At 35.1% G+C, this 18064-nt stretch overlaps 1 protein-coding gene across 2 annotated transcripts in view; it reads right to left on the bottom strand.

Moving 5' to 3' along the window:
* ARHGAP29 (Rho GTPase activating protein 29) overlaps positions 1–18064 on the bottom strand; it is a 59312-nt gene that overhangs the window by 18484 nt on the left and 22764 nt on the right. Inside the window, exons 3-11 of one of the 2 annotated variants that reach the window (XM_006763679.2) lie at positions 16668–16764; positions 16236–16308; positions 13619–13667; positions 12591–12728; positions 11646–11710; positions 11076–11186; positions 10900–10980; positions 10284–10472; positions 9289–9426 (exon numbers count right to left, since the gene is read on the bottom strand). In XM_006763679.2, the coding sequence (XP_006763742.1) occupies positions 9289–9426; positions 10284–10472; positions 10900–10980; positions 11076–11186; positions 11646–11710; positions 12591–12728; positions 13619–13667; positions 16236–16308; positions 16668–16764 (941 nt within the window). The remainder of the gene's footprint in view (positions 1–9288; positions 9427–10283; positions 10473–10899; positions 10981–11075; positions 11187–11645; positions 11711–12590; positions 12729–13618; positions 13668–16235; positions 16309–16667; positions 16765–18064) is intronic. The other variant, XM_006763680.2, reaches the window with a different exon arrangement.

Here is an 18064-nt window from a genome sequence, read left to right as displayed (position 1 = left end):
CCTGGATAATTTTACTAGCCAGTGTCACCCCAATAAATTCAATAAAAAGGAAACAGTCCAGTGCCCATCAGTAGATGAATGGATAAAAAAAGGTGTAGTACATTTACATGATGGAATACTATGTAGCTGTAAAAAAGGGTCTCCTAACCTTTGAGACAGCCTGTGGGGACCTGGAGTGTATTATGCTAAGTAAAATAAGCCAGTCAAAGAAAGACAAGTATCATATGATCTCACTTATACGTAGAATCTAATGAAGAAAATAAACTCCAGAGGCATGAAAGCATGGCACACACTAAGGATCTCAAAGGGATAAGGGGGACAGGTAGAGATTAACCAAAGAACTTACATGCACATACCCATAAAACCATGGATACAGACAATAGGGTGGTAAAGGCCTGGAATGGAGTAGAACTGGTGGAAGGGGGCATGGGGTGGGGGGGGAGGAATGGGAACATTTGTAATACCTTCAACAATAAAGACACTTTTTTAAAAAAAGGGGAACAAAAAAGAAAAATATAAGTGCAACTGATATGACGTATTTTTAAATGCCACTCTGTCTCCTGGGTGGGGACTGTGAATGAATGCCAAATTTCATTGGCTTAATGTTATTTCAAAGACTGTCATGTTTCCTCTTCATGCTCTGGATATACCAAATGATATGTTGAACTTATGATTAGCATCTAAGTCTTTTCCAAGGTAGACAAGCATTCCTCAAAGACAACTAAAACTCATCACAAATAGTACTTGAAAAGTGCACCTAACAGAACAGCTTATTTGTACCCTAAATTTTTCAAAGAACAAAGGAAATTCAGATGAGATCGGGCGCGTTCAGGGTGGTATGGCCATAGACAGAACAAAGGAAATTCAAACTACAAATGGTAAAGCTTAAGTTCAGCAACTAGCTATGATCAGGAAAATCTCCATTTAATGGTAAACTGGACTTACTTTCTTGATCCTAAAAGTAACTATACATTTGTAATACTTTTAATAAATTCTATGAATCTAGTTAAAAACACCAATTTGAAAAGCCAAATGAATAGACTGGTATAACCAATTCACCTGCTGAATGTCTCTGAAAATCTATATATATATATAAAACCCTAATATGCAAATAGACCAAACAGTGGAACAACTGAACAACCGGTCGCTATGATGTGCGCTGACCACCAGGGGGCGGGTGCAGAACATGGCAGGCAGCAGCAGCAGGCAGCAGAGTGCGGAACATGGCAGGTATCCGCTGCGGTGGGATGATGGATCAGATGAGTGGGGGCACCAGACCAAGGTGGGCGCCAGTCGCTGTCATCGGGGTGAGCCTCTGGTGGTTACTGAAAAGTCTTTGCTCCCACGCGCCACGGTCCCACCCAGCGCTCACACCTGCTGCCGGCACTGGAGCCTCCACTCGCACCTGGCACCAGTCCTGATCTCTTGGCACTGTCAGCGGGTGCAAATGGTGGCTGCCGGCCCCAATCACCTCTGAGGACTTCTCCACCTCCCCCTGCTCCTGAGGGGTGATCGGGGCAGCAGCCACCGCTCACACCTGCTGACGGTGCCAGCCCCGCTCGCACCCATTGCTGGCACCAGCCCCAATCGCTCCACGCCGTCAGTTGATGCAAGTGGAGCTGGCGCTGTCAGCGCACGGCACCGGCCCCGCTCGCACCCCCTGCTGGCACTGGCCCCAATTGCTCTGCGCTGTCATCGGGTGCAAGTGGGGCTGGCGCCGTCAGCATGTGGGAGTGGCGGCAGCAGGAGCGGGGCTGCCAGCAGAGAGGGGACCAGGGGCTACAGCAGGAGGGGCCGGGCAAGGGTGTGGAGGATGAGCCAAGACCGTCCCTGTGCCTACCGCAGCCTCGCAGCCCACAGTTCCTTTCAAAGTGCGTGAATTCGTGCACTGGGCCCTAGTTAATAATAAAAGACTTAAGCAATAATATATATAGGTAGCCCAATCTTAAATATATCTTCCCTAAATTATTCAGCCTTCTCCCATACTTAACAGAAATGCTAAAGTGAGGTCTCCAGGTGGGAGTTCCTCTAGGACTTGATAGGCATCTTAACTGAAGTGGCCCACAGGCACCTAAAAAACCATCATGTCCCTTTAGACCTTTCTGTCCCTCACTGTGTTTTCTGAATCAGGGATTTAGTCCCTTTCTTCTAGGTTCCCAATAGTTAGCAGTGTCCACATTTGTGGAAATGAGCAAATAAAGAATAATAGGAAGTGTTATTAGTCCAGGTCATATTGTAATTTTGTATGTTTTCTGGTATTGCTCACTCAAGCACACAGGACTTCCAATTCTATGCCCAGTTTTTGTCATCTACATCTAATTTTTATTACTGCGTGGGCACAAGAATTAGTGTAAATTTTTCTGACAGCTGATAAACTACAATTTTCCATAATTTCAAATCAATGGGAAAAATTTCTCCCACTTAAATGAGCAATAATATAAAAATTAATTTTTGTTCAATATATTTCATATCTACAATTTTTTTAAATGATAGTTTTCTTGAACGTTCTAAAAAAAACCCCAAAACACTCTTGTTCTAATTTATCCCATTCTTCAAAGCCCAATGATTTGATTAGGTCTTTAGTGACTACCTTGCACATTTCTCCTTCCTCTCACTTAGAAACTAATTATGATCTACATCCCACATACTTCAATGCTTTAAAATTCAAGACAATTTTGAATATTCAAACATAATCCTTAATGACCATAATATAACTATTTTTGGGGGATATAAATCTGTGTATGTTCCTTAATATAGTGAATGAACCTGATTGTCTATCATCTGTATATCTCAAATGATTTTGCTTTTTCTGCAATATATATGCAATGATATATCCTAGAATGGAAACATGTATTTTTAAAAACAATTTGGGGGTGTTGAAAAATAAGTCACCAAAAAATATCAATTTTTTTGATGGAGGAGAAGAAAACGTATATCGGAGAAAGTCACAGTTTTTACCTAGAAGATAATATCTATAATCAAGAAATGTTGTTGGATTTAGTATTTGCTTATATTTAAATGTGAATAATGCCTAAACAATAAAATTAAATAAATAAATAAATGTGAATAATGCCATTCAGAACAAGTAACACTGATTGATTAAATTGGTTCAAAAAACAATAAGAAATTTTATTCACAAATACACCTATAGAACCTCTATATAAACTGTCCTTATACATTACATATTGTAGTGATTTTCATGAGTTTGGGAATTTGTTCAAGTTTAGGGAACTTGAACTTTAAAGTTTACTTCATACACTGATATATATTGCTTTCCAATTTTTCAGTATATGTTAATTCTAAACTCCTTGAGAGCAGGTATCTGTTTTACCTTTCTTTTATGTAACTAGTAGCCATTTATAAATACAGATGTATTATATACAAAATTAGTCAACCTCTTTCTTGTTCACATAACATCAAATTAAAGAAAATCATAATTGTATTACCAAGTAGCATCACTTTTTAAGAGGAATGTAGACAAACAAGACTGCAGCTCATGGGAGAATTTAAAACCATGTGATATGGAAAAAAGTAATCATATTTTGGGATATTTAATATGAAAAAAAAAACAGAGAAGGAAGACAATAATTATCTTTAAATATTTAAAATGTTGTCTGTGGAAAAGGGATTACATTAGTATAGTATGACTTCAAAGGTCCACAGGAAACAGATTTTTTTTGGCTCAATATAAACATCATACTAATTTTGGAGTTGCTCAAACCCAGACTAAATAATCATTCAGCAAGACAGCACAGGATTTAAGAGCATAGGCTCTGCAGTGGTTCTCAACCTTCTGGCCCTTTAAATACAGTTCCTCATGTTGTGACCCAACCATAAAATTATGTTCGTTACTACTTCATAACTGTAATGTTGCTACTGTTATGAATTGTAATGTAAATATCTGATATGCAGGATGATCTTAGGCAACCTCTGTGAAAGGGTCGTTCCACCACCAAAGGGGTCTTGACCCACAGGTTGAGAACCGCTGTTGCAACTTGTGTGCTGGGTGACCTTGATCAAGTTATTTATAACCTCTCTAAACAAGTGCTTTAAAAAAATTAATATGCAAATGAATAACATGGGAAATCTTTTTCAAAAGACAGATTCTGCTTACAGAAGGAATATACACACTACAGAGTGGGATAAAAGTACGTTTATAGTTATTCATTTGGAAAATAATACAATAAGTAATGAATAATAATACAAGAATAAACTATGTGTTTTGTGTACTCACAACTATAAACCTACTTTTGCCCCACCCTGTATATCCTTTGTGCAACCATTAACAAAAACTATACAAAGAAATACAGTAAAAAAACCAACAAATAAATAAAAATGCAGATAACAGTTAAATTAAAAGGTGGATAAGAATATTATATAGCCCTAACCGGTTTGGCTCAGTGGATAAAACGTCGGCCTGTGGGCCCTTGAGTCAAGAGCATGTACCTTGGTTGTGGGCATATCCCCAGTAGGGGGAGTGTGGGAGGCAACTGATTGATGTTTCTCTCTCGATGTTTCTGACTCTCTATCCCTCTCCCTTCCTCTCTGTAAAAAATCAATAAAATATATTTTTTAAAAAAGAATATTATATAAATTAAAATATAATTATAATAGAGAATAAAATAGATTAAATCTATACAGGATTGGGCAAAAATTCTATACAGGATTAGGTCTACATAGTACATATAAATAGTACAATAATTAATAAATAAATAAAATAAACTTACATATTCACAACTGTAAACCTACTTTAGCTGATCCCTATATTAAGTAAATTAAATAGGTAAAAATGTAAGTTAAGTAAATTAAAATAAGCAGCTAAAGGCAAATAAAGGGAAACATAAGATATATACAGAAAACCAATAATGAAATAGACCTAAATCTTGAAATATATTTATAATTAAATATAAATTGTCTAAACACTCTCTTAAAAAGAGATTTGTCAAAACAGATTTTTAAAAAGTCAAGACAGCCCCAGCCAGTGTGGTTCAGTTGCTTGGGTGTTGTCCCATGTACCAAAAGATTACCAGTTTGATTCCAGGTCATAGCAGAAGCCCGGGTTTCGGAATCAATCTCTGATAGGTGGCATGAGGAAGCAATCGATAGATGTTTCCCTCTCACATCGGTATCACTCCCTCTCCCTTCCTCTCTCTCTAAAATCAATAAACTATTCTTTAAAAATAAAATAGCCCTAACTGGTCTGGCTCAGTGGATAGAGCATCAGCCTGCGGACTGAAAGGTCCCAGGTTCGATTCCGGTCAAGGGCATGTACCTTGGTTGCGGGCACATCCCCAGTAGGAGATGTGCAGGAGGCAGCTGATCGATGTTTCTAACTCTCTATCCCTCTCCCTTCCTCTCTGTAAAAAAATCAATAAAATATATAAAAAAATAAAATAAAATAAAAAAGTCAAGGCAACTATATATGACATATAAGGAATTCACTTTAAATACGATGATCAAGTTAAAAATTAAAAAATGGAAAAAGATAAATCATGCTAAAAATAAGGCACAAGAAAACTGAAATAGCCATATCAATAGTAAAATAAAGTACACTAAAATGGAAGGGAAATTACCAGGATAAAAAAATATTTCATAAGGTTAAAAGGATCAATTCACCAAGAATACTAGTATATAAGTTATTAATGTGTAAGTATCTAACAGAGTTTCAAAATATATACAGCAAAAATGGGTAGAACTAAAAATATGCAATATTTCAAAAAACTTTAAAATTTCTTTCTCAGCAATTCATAGAAGTAAATCGAGGACATAGAAGAAATAAATAACACAATAAACTGACAGGAATTTATTGACATTTATGGAACTCTCCAGCCAAAAACAGCAAAATAAACATTGTTTTCATCAAGTGCACACTTGGAACATTCACCAAGACAGAATCATAAAACAAACCATGACAAATTTAAGACAACTGAACTCATACTCAGTATTCCTCCCACTATAACAGAATTAAACTAGAAATCAGTATCTGAAAGATAGCTAGGAAAGGAAATTAAACAATAAACTTCTACAGGTCAAAGATAAAGTCTCAAGGGAAATTAAAAAACATTCTTAACTGCACAAAAATAAAAACATATAATTCAAAATTTGTGAGATGTAGAAAAGCAGTGCTTAGAGGGCAATTTAAATCATTAGATACGTGTGTTTAAAAAGCAGGGAGGTCTAGATGAACAATCTAAGCTTCCACCTTTAAATAATTTTTTTAAAAAGCATCAGTGTGATGATTGTAGGAGCAGGTAGGATAGTGGGTGGAGGTAGAGAAGGATATAGGGTGGATAAATGATGATGCAAAAAATAAATTTTAGAAAAAAAATTTAAAAAATCAAAATAAACCCAAATCAAGCAGAAATACATTTAAAAAACAAAAAAAGAAAAACCAATGAAATCAAAAGCTGTTTCTTTGAAAAGAACATTTATAAACTTCTAGCCAGGCTAACCAAAGAGAGAGAAAGAAGGCGCAAATTACCAGGATTGAAAGAGAATATCACCACAAACATTAAAAGGGTAAGAGAATACTATGAACAACTCTATGCACACAAATTTGACAACTTAGATGAACGAGACCAGTTCCATGAAAGCTACAAACTACCAAAAATTCAACCAAAAATAAATAATTAAATCAATTAGGCATATACCAAAGAAACTGAATATACAGAAAAAATTGTCTAAAAATGAAAACTCAAAGCCCAAATGCTTTCACCAGGGAATGTCAAACATTTTTTTTTGCCACCAAACATTTAAAGAAACACCAGTTCTACAAAATCTCTTCCAGAAAATAGAAGTCAAAGGCTCTTAAATGCTCAAAACAATTCTGAAAAAGAATAAAGTTGGATAACACACTACCTGATCTTAAGACTTGCTATGAAGCAACAGTAATCAACACAGGAGGTTTTTGGCAAAAGGTCAGACACACTCATCCATGAAACAAAATAGAGACTCCAGAAGACCTACAAAAATGTGGTCAGCTGATTTCTGACAATGATGCAAAGTCAATTCAATGGAGATGACACAATGTTTTCAACAAATGGTATTAGAACAAGTTGACACCTGTATTAATCATGTTCTTTATTTTATAACGTTATTTTGACATTTCAAAAAGCTTGCTGGCAGGGGAGTGACTGCTCCTCCAAGGGCTAGCCAATTCTTAGCCTGGGAGCACATCTTTCATATGCAATTCCAACTACCTCATCATCTCTCATTCACCAAGGCAATATTTTCCCATGCCATATATCATCCCAGGGCCTGATATCAAACAACTGGAGACCATCCCGATACCTTAAAGCCCACTGGAATTATTCAAAATAGCCACTCCTATATTGCTTACCCTGCCTTATATTGCCTTTTCCTTGGAACCCTCAATTAAGGGTCTGTATTCACCTTTCCCCTCACTCCCACTCTGCTTGACCATACCTGGTATTTCTCCTGTGGCCCTGTGTAGCATAGCATGTCCCCACCTTTCAACAACACTGACCACTCCAAGTCAGCATTCAGTCACCTCCAAAAATTAAAATCTGCTGGATATAATTTTAATAAAACATCCATATGCAAAAAAGCAAACCTCAAGTTACACTTCACACCTTAGATAAAAAATTAACTAAAAATGGATCATATATCAAGCTTTTAGTAGAAAATAAAGAAATCTTTGTGACCTTGGATGAGGTGATACCAAAGCATGACACATGAAAGAAGAAACTGATAAATTAGATTCCATAAATATTTAAGATACTGCCAAAAGGATAAAGAGGAGACCTTAAGATACTATATGCAAGCTCAACATTAAGAAAACAACTTAATTTTTAAAACACAGTTAAAATACAGATTGCATATAAGCCCTTGAAAAGATGCTCAATATCATTAGTCATAATGGAAACACAAGTTAAAAAACAGCTACTTCTACACACTTATTAGAACAGCTAAAATATAAAAAAACTAATAAATGTAGTTATGGGTGCAGAATAACTAAAACTCTCATACATTACTAGTTAGAATGAAAAATATTATGGCTTCCCTGGAAACCATTTTGGCAATTTCTTATAAAGTGAAACAGGCATTTATCATACCACTCAATAATCTCACGCTTAGGTATTTACCCTAGAAATATGAAAACTTACATTAACACAAAAACCTATAAACAAATATTCATAGTAGCTCTATTCATAATCACTCCTGGAAACAACACAAATGTCCAATTGGTGAATGGATACACATTCATATAATGGAATACTACTTTGAAATAAGAAGATATGCCGAGACCGGTTTGGCTCAGTGGATAGAGCGTCGGCCTAGGGACTGGAAGGTCCCAGGTTCGATTCCGGTCAAGGGCATGTACCTGGGTTGCGGGCACATCCCCAGTAGGAGATGTGCAGGAGGCAGCTGGTCGATGTTTCTCTCTCATCGATGTTTCTAACTCTCTATCTCTCTCCCTTCCTCTCTGTAAAAAATCAGTAAAATATATTTTTTTAAAAAAGAAGATATGAACTATTAATACATGCATAACATTGATGAATCTCAAAGGTATTATGTTGAGTACAAGAAGGTAGTCTCTAAAGGTAACATACTAATGATTCCATTTATACAAAACTCTGGAAAAGACCAAACTAGAAAGATGGGGGACACATCAGTATTTGCCTAGGGTTAGGGGTGAGTGGAGAATTTGACTACAAAGAGGCAGTATGAGGAAATTTTCTAAAGTGGTGGAATTGTTCTGAATCCTAATTGTCATGGTGGGTGGTTATACAAATTTATGCATATGAGAAAATTTGTAAAATGTACAACCCCCCCAAAAAGGTGGGTTTTTTAACATTTTGTTTTTTACAAAAACAAGTTTAAAGAGGCAAACGAAAACACTTAAGGGCAGGATTATTTTGTTTTCAAATAAATCACTGGGCTCAATTTTAATATTTATTTTACTCGATTTTTGATAAACACACCTCGCAGTGTGATAGAAGTTTCAGGGGTCAAATCCATTTTGTCAACAAAGCTAAAATAAACAGTGGCATAAAGGCAATTTCAAAGTCTCAGACATCAGTTTTAATTAAACAAACCATCTACTCATGAGGTGAGGGTATGGGGAACCAGATAAAAAAATGTAACTCAAACCGCTATTAAAAATTTAGCCAATTTTAAAACTCTAAATGTTCCATTAATTGTAGACATTAAATCCCATAAGAATCATTGGATTTAATTTTATCATGACACATCAAGCATCTCTCTTCCCCTTCTGCAGATAATTTTCCCCCCTCCTGCCATTAAAGTACTGAAGAAATTACTTACAGCTTTAAGGGTAAGATCACACTGGAAAACAAGTTTCCGGAGTTGTGCCAAAATTTCTCTCTTAGTATTTTCTACATCATTTCGTCTTTCTTCAACATTTGTCATACAAACTTTATAGAGTTCATTTGCTTCTTCTACCTTCAGAAGTAACACAGAAAAAAAATAACACTAATCCTCAGAATCTATATTTTAAACAAATACTACTGCAGGAAAGCTCAGTTTAAATAACAGATAATAGTATGGCAAAGGCTTGGGAGGGGCGGGTGCAGAGAAGAGAGGATCAATGGGAAAAAAATAACAAAACAAAGGGAACATCTGTAATACATTCAACAACAAAGATAAATTTAAATAATAATAATAATTAAAAGCCTTTATGTATAAAATTCTGGTATTTTATGTTTTAAATAGCATATTTTTAAAGATAATTTGTTTTGGTCAGTGATTCAAGGGAACTTAATATCAGTGAATAGTCAAGTACAATTTGCAGTTAGTATATTGTTTGTCTATAAAATAAATGTCCAATTCTACTTTAACAGCCTTTTCTACTTATATTTACCATTGTCTATATAATCTTCTTACAGAATTTATCAAATTATATTTCATAAAGACAAAGCTTCAGCCTCGCCTTGTTATCAGGTATTGAGATTAATACACATATACATTCATAAAGAATCATGTCAAAAATATTAAACTACTGCTTTCTCTAAGATACTTCTTTCACAAACAAACCCAAAAATTCAAAAGATAAGCAAAAGTCTTTTAGCAGAGTGGTTTTCAAAGTGTGGAGCCCCACCAGTAGCAGCATCACCTGGGCACTTTATTACAAATGCAAGTTGTCTGAGGCAAACACTGAATCAGAAACTCTGGGAGTGAGGCCCAGCAGTCTTTTTAAGAAGTCTTTCAGGTGATCCTGATGCATGCTGAAGTTTGAGAACCAAAACTTTAACAGATTATTGCTAATTCAACTTGCAAATAACAACAACAAAAATTATTACTTTTTGAAGAGCCTCCTCTTCTAGTCTTCGCTTTTTTTCTAGCTGCTTATTAAGATTTTTCACTAATCCACCGCTTGCACACTGATGCTCCTCTTCTGCACGAAACATGGAAGATTTTGCTTTTTCATACTCATCTTGACGTTGTATGCATAACAATTTTGCCTTTTTAAGAGCAGTTTCTGTTTCAAGCTATACAGGGGGAAAAAAAAGAGTATTAAATAGAGAATAAGAAAGAAACCCGAAGTTATAGGTTTCTTCAGCATATTCAGCAAGACAGTTAATACAGAACTCAGAAAAACTATACAGTAAGATATGCACCTTCTCAGGGTGTTGCTTATATACTTCAGATGATTTTTTAAATATGTTTTTAATTGATTTAAAAATACATATTTAAAAGGAAGAAATAAACATCAATGATGAGAATCATCGATTGGCTACCTTCTGCACAACCCCTACTGGAGATCAAGTCCACAATTTGGGCATGTGCCCTGACCAGGAATTGAACAGTGACCTGGTTCATGGGTGGACACTCAACCACTGAGCCACACCAGGTGGGCTACTATAGATGATTTAAATATTCACAAATAGGTAGATAAAACTCCATTAAAATACTAACCATTTTATTTTGTTCCTGTTTCCAAAGTTCTTTCATTTCTTTCCTTTGTTTTTCCATTTCATTTTTTCTCCCAAGTAGAGGCTGTCAAGGTATTTTTAAAAAAGAAAGAGAAAAAGCTGTTTTCTAAAGGTATGCTGTTATTTTTAAATATGTGTATTGTAGATATAAATTTTTACCTGCACAAATTTGTTGGCTTGGAGAGCTGCAATTGTTTGCTGTATAAGGTGACTGCTCTCTATGTCATTAAGAAGAGCATTGGTAAACAGAGACTGCAGTGGCATAAACTCCTAGAATTTAAAAATGGAAAGTAATTTTTCCAATAGAAATTGCACTAGTGCTCCAGACCCTCCCCCACCCCACTATTCTTCAAAAAGAGAAATTTTAAGTGTAGACTTTATTTTAAAGAAAAATATCTAGTTGTAAATATGACTATGGGAAAAATATTGAAGAAAATTAATAATTAATTATAAAACTAGCAAAATTAGTAGCTAAGATAACATTCGTATAAAATTGTGAATTTCCTAGGTGTTTTTTTTTATAATGAGTATCCAAGTCAATTTAAAAGGATTTTGTTCTGTTAACAAAAAGTTTATCATTTAAGTTCTTTCCTATATGAACTATGACATTTTCTGATTTTGCAAGGCACTATCAGGCGGAGCTCATCTGAATAATCTCTTCCATATCAAGAGACTATGAGCTACCATAATCTCTTGGTACAGAACCCTGGTAGTTCACTGAAAACTTACCTGTAGTCCAAAGTTAGTTCTAGTTGCCTCTGCCAACTTAACAATATTTCTAGAGGACTCCAATTCTGAAAAGGTCAAAGAAAGCATCAGAAGATTTAAAAAAATTATTTATCCCCTCCCACACTCCAAAATTTTTGTGATTCCCCAATTAAAAAGTGATCAGAAATAATAGTTTACATTATTATATGATGCAGTGATTCTTCATCCGAACTGTTTGTCAAAATTAACTGGGAAACCTTCAAAACTCACTCACTTAGACCTTAACTCTCTGGGGAATGGGACCTACGCCTGTATATTGTCCTTTTATAAGACTAATCAGGTGATTCTGAAGGGCATTCTCACAGGTTTTGGGTAAATTCTAGTATATTATCCCAGTTACTATTACGTGATCTTAGGCAAATCTGCACTCTTAACTTTAAGCAAATTGCCTATCTTGTTTGTCTCAGCTGTAAAATGAGGATAACAATTCTTATCCTGCCTATTTCACAGGGTTTTGGTAAGGACTAAATAAAATAATGGATGTAAAAGCATTTTGTCAACCATAAACACTGGGAAAATATCAGCTATTAATATGCTCCTTATACGTTTCCACTGCCTTCTGTTCATATAGCTATTGTTGGTTTTATCTCCTTTTGCCATATTATATTGATAATTGCATTTCTTTTACCCACAAAAGTATGAATTTCTTAGAGGCAAACACAGTATACTATTTGTCTTTTGTGCCCTGAGATGTAGTGGTTGCCCTACAGTAATGTTTGGTAAGTACATTTATTGTAGGAAGAGTCTTTCTTATTTCAAGAAGAGAAAATTGACAATGATTTTATTTACTACAATGAAACAGCTACTAATTTGGAATCATATTACTCATAGCCTGTAGCAAATGAATTGCAAACAATTTAGTTCTTACACTCCAAATTTAATCAGATGCCCCAAAGGACCACTTACCCAAGTTAAGCTTTTTTTCAACCCATGACACTATGTTCTTGGTATATTTTGACCATGTTTTCGCATATGACAAAGCCAGTTCTACAGAGTCAGTGTTCTTTAACAGCATGCTGTCTAGTTCTGCAGGAGAAAAATGTACTGAAAATAAAAATATTAAGAGAAGCACATATTAAATATGAGCCTGTAATTATAAACAAAGAAACATTCAAATTCTAACGTGCTCTTCAATGAAAACACGTTTTAAAAATACAAGTAACATGCCCTGGCTGGTTTGGCTCAGTAGATAGAGCATCGGCCTGCGGACTGAAGGGTCCAGGGTTGGATCCTGGTCAAGGCACATGCCAGGGTTGCGGGCTCGATCCCCAGTAGGGGGTGTGCAGGAGGCAGCCAATTGATGATTCTCTCTCATCATTGATGTTTCTCTCTCTCCCTCTCCCTTCCTCTCTGAAATCAGTAAAAATAAAAAAGTTTTAAAAAATACAAGTAACCAATTTAGAATTAAAGTCACAGTTTAAACTTAAGTTAAAATTTATTCTTGATCTTAATGTGTATTTCTATTATACATCAAGTTACCAGCCCAATAATTATTTATTTTTTAAATACATTTTTATTGATTTTTAGAGAGGAAGGGAGGGGTGAAAGAGAGATAGAAGTATCAATGATGAGAATCGTAGATGGGCTGCCTCCTGCACAACCCCTACTGGGGGTCGAGCCTGCAACCCAGGGATATGCCCTTGACTGGAATCAAAGCTAGGACTCTTCAGTCTGCAGGCTGACGCTCTACCCACTGAGCCAAACCAGCTAGGGCCTGCCTAGTAATACTTGATCAGTATCTATTATCATAGTATCTACTCCAGCAGGTTTTTTTCCTTAAGTTTAATATGTGAAACTTTACATGTCAGTTTATGTTAAGATACATATTAGGTTACTAAGCAGGAAGAGATCAAAAACATTTATTAAAATTCAAAACATTTATTGAATTTAACTGAAAACAGTTTAACAAAGGTTTAAAGTACCTTATGCATTACCTTTTTCATTGGATGAGTCCACTGATTCCACAGAAACATTTTCAAAAGACTTACAACATGGAAGAAAACAAATTTAAGATTAGAGCAGACGGTAATAGATTTTTGCTTCAGAAGTTTTTCACTCTAATTTGTTACGCTGACATAATTCCTGCTAACGTATTTCAAGTATTTAGAACTCAAAGGTCCTGAGAACTCTGTTCAAATGTCAAAACATTTTATAAGAATTGTATAGCTTTTTACAACAGTAGTTCTCAAGGCCTAAGAATAAATAACCTTATTGTTTACTAACAGCATTAGTTAATGTTAATGAATCCATTTAAAACATTAAATTCTGCAGATCTCAAAAATATTAGTCAGGAAGTTATATAAGCAATTTAAGTAGATTGCTATCTAAACAGAAGACAAAGACCTATCTCTTCCAGCCCTTTTACCATTTTATTATATGACTAGAGGCCCAGTGCACAAAATTTGTGCACGGGAGGGTCCCTCAGCCTGGCCTGCACCCTCTCACAATCTGGGACCGCTGGCTCTTAACCGCTGGCCTGCCTGCCTGATTGCCCCTAACCCCTCTGCCTGCCTGCCCAACTGTCCCTAACTGCTCACCTGCCTGCCTGATTGCCCCTAACCACTCTGCCTGCCTGCCTGATCGCACCTAACCACTCACCTACTTGCCTGATTGCCCCTAACTGCTCACCTGCCTGTCTGATCACCCCTAACCACCTCTTGCCTTGGCCCCTGTTGCCATGGCTTCATCCAGAACGACATCCTGAATGACTGGAAGGTTGTTTGGCTATCTGGTCTAATTAGCATATTATGCTTTTATATTATAGACAAGCATTTTCTCTAAATGTCTATTGGAAAGCACAGTGCAGAACTTTGCTAATAAGGTAGCTACTAGCTACATGTAGCTATTTGAGCATTTGAAAGTGGCTAATGTAAATGAGAAGTGAATTTTTAATTTTATTTAAAATTAAATAAAATCTGTGGCAAGAGGCTACCTTATTGGACAGTGCAGGAAAACATTATCTACCAAAATTGTGAGATCACAAACAAACTTGATCTATTTAGTTAGGCAATATAAAATATGCAAGGATTCAATGCAAAAGAGACCAAAGAGACCTGGGACTGAAATCCATCTCTATCACTTATTAGCTATATGTCACAGGGCTACATATTTAATTTAAGTTCACTTAATTTTAGTTTGCACATCTGTAAAATGGGGATAAGACCATTACTTTCATAAGGCTATTTTAAAGACTGAGATGAAACAGGCTTCACACAGTACATAATACATAATAAGCACTATTAAATAAATGGCAGCTATTATTTTTAAATACATTTTCCAAACTCTTCATCAAACAAAGTAATTTCTTAATTTTTAGTATTATATCATCATATATTTTATTTCAATCTCTAGACATTAAAAACTGCAAAAAGGAAAACAATGCGCAAAAGGAAAAAAGAAAGCATAAAGTATTTTCCTATTAAGAATTAGTATAATTTGTGGAGCTCCAGTGGCGCAATCGGTTAGCGCGCGGTACTTATAAGAATTAGTATAATTTGTATACATAACAGAGTCCACAAAACAGGAAGTAGGATTCACACCAAAACGTTACAATGTTCAGAGCCTTGTGACACAGATATAATTTTTATCACGTCATCTGAACTAGCAGAATGTTTGAAAAGATAACAATGAAAAAAAGATCATGAACGATAGCAAAATATTCAAGGATCTTAAAATTCTTCACCATTCTGATATGCTTTATACACTATCCTCCTTAATCAATGTATGACTTCATAAATAGTAGGTTTTTTTTCTCAATATTGTAGCACATAACAAATGCCTCACATAGTCATTTATATTTTGTGTATCATTTTAAGAAAGACCTAGAACTTTTATATTATTTTGATTATACTACAAGTACTTGACACATTTCCAAATATTTGTTGAAATCCTTTTTGTATATGATCATCCTTAACAGCAAATGACCAATATAGGTTCCTAATGAAGTTTGTTTAAATTTCTTGCATTTGGTGAAAACATGTATTTAAATAAAAATACTACAACTATAAACCTTTAAAGAAATATTCTACATAGATTCCTCTATGTTCTATTATTTCACAGCAATTTTTCTTTCAATTGGAAATCAGAACCCAATCCTCTGACATACTTATAGGGATGCTCTTAGGGAGACTTAAGACCTATTCATGTCTGTTAATAAGTATTTCATGGTAACAAACAAATTGTAGGATTTGTGAAAATATGAACACTTCTTTACTTCTTGCATTATTTTTTTAGGTTTCCAACAGTCTTTAAGATCTAAGACAATGCCAAGAGAGAAAAATGGTTAAGAATTATTAAAATTTTGGACCATATGATATAGAAGATTCATTACATAAGACACTAAAATGATCAGCTATGTTCTTTTAAATGATAGTTCTACTTAAAAATACAATCACATTTTTGTTCCAGAAACTACCATAAATTATAATATTTAATAGAAATTGATGTTTTTCTTGCTAAGATAAAAAACTATAAAAGAGTATGCTGAGATAAAGATTAGAAAATTATTCAAATATTAAGTTGTGTCTTTGCTTTCACACAAATTTGCCCTACCTTACTTTCCCGAGAAACAGGCAGTCGAAATAATGAATCATTGCCTACATCTCCCATAAGGAAGTTTGTCAGACTATTGAGGGAAGTTAAAAAAAAGAAGAAATAAAAAAACAAGTCATTATATTGCTATGTCACAGGATTTACATTCAACATGTCATCCAGAATAATTTTTTTTCAATAATATCCTTAGAAATAAATTCCTGACTCTATTCACATAAACCACACAGTCACTTGCAAATGAATGCTGCCCCTAAATAGCTCTAAGACACCTTCAAATATAGTAATAAAACAACCCAGTACAAAGCTTTTCCAATGTGATCCTATTTTATATTGGTTAACACTTTACTTAACATGTATTTACTGAATTATGTGACGTAACTCTCACTGAGATACCTAGGCCCAAAATTCTTTAAATGAGAGTCCTCTACTTACATATTCCCAAAGGTAAGGGCCAAGGTTTCAATGGAAGAAAACACTTCGCTGAAGAGGTCGTTTTTGTTTTCTTCATTAACATCTGTGAAGTTCACAGCTATAGGTAAAAGTTGGTTAAAATCAATGACAAAGAAAATATTTTAAACTAGATTTATATAAAGTCATTTAAACCCTTACAAATCTACCTTTACTTATAGAATCATCAGAAAATTCAGAAAATGAACAGCTTAATACACAAAAAGGACACGATGTTTAAATTCTTCATTTTAAAAAATCATACCAAGAAATCAGCTTCCACAAAAGTAACTGGCATTCCAAACTGACTACTCCATATATTATATAATTTGACACATCTAAGAAGTGACTCAATATGAAATCAATCAGTCTTGGAGTCCCTGAGTCCATGTCATACCAGAGCTCTCTCATGAAGAGTGCTCTGTGCTTGCCAAACCGGTTTGGCTCAGTGGATGGAGCGTAGGCCTGCGGACTGAAGGGTCCCGGGTTCGATTCCGATCAAGGGCATGTGCCTTGGTTGCTGGCACATCCCCAGTAGGGGGCATGCGGGAGGCAGCTGATAGATCTCTCTCGGTTGATGTTTCTGGCTCTTTGTCCCTCTCCCTTCTTCTCTGTGGAAAATCAATAAAATATTTATTTAAAAAAAGAGTGTTCTGTGCTATTTTCTCTTGCTTATTGCTTTATGGCATTTTTTTAAAAAAGCTAAACACACACTGTGGCTTACTTAAGTCAACATGAAATACATTTTTCACTATGAATTACCAATAACTGAAGTCCTATATACATTTGACATAGCATAAAACCTATATAAAAAGCATAGCACATGAAAAATACCCAAAGTTTTAGAAAATTTAAATTCCTACCTATTTATAGCCTTATTTTGTACAGGCCTTTGGGCGCTGAGGTACATGTTAGTTGATAGATAGCTGTCTAATGTTTATCAGAGGGATATTCTAACATTTTGAATTTTGCTAAAGCAAATGTGAAACAACTAAAAAAGGTTTCTTATTATAATTTCTATGTGCACTTTTGATAAAAATCTAGATACAATTTATCAGAACAAAATCTGAAAGTGGAATTAGCAATTTTTAAAAAGTAACCACTCTAGTCAGGTTGAGTTTAAGAAGCAACTGGCTCCCTGTATCCTACCTTCCCTAGGATACTTGCCACCAATGGGAAGGTAGAGAAACCAAGTGGAGAGGAAGCCACTCCTTTGCCTTAAAACAGAGTTGTTCTTAAGTTTGGCTGCACATTAGAACTACCTAGGGAGTTTTAAAACCAAAGTCTGGGTCCCACCACCAAAGGTTCAGATTTCATAGGTCAGGGTGAAGCATAGATAGTTATTAAAGTTCCCCAGACAGGTGATTCTAACATATAATTAG

The sequence above is a fragment of the Myotis davidii genome, unplaced genomic scaffold, assembly GCF_000327345.1.
Source record: "Myotis davidii unplaced genomic scaffold, ASM32734v1 scaffold1335, whole genome shotgun sequence".
NCBI lineage: Eukaryota > Metazoa > Chordata > Mammalia > Chiroptera > Vespertilionidae > Myotis > Myotis davidii.
This window is presented reverse-complemented; position numbering and strand designations above follow the sequence as displayed.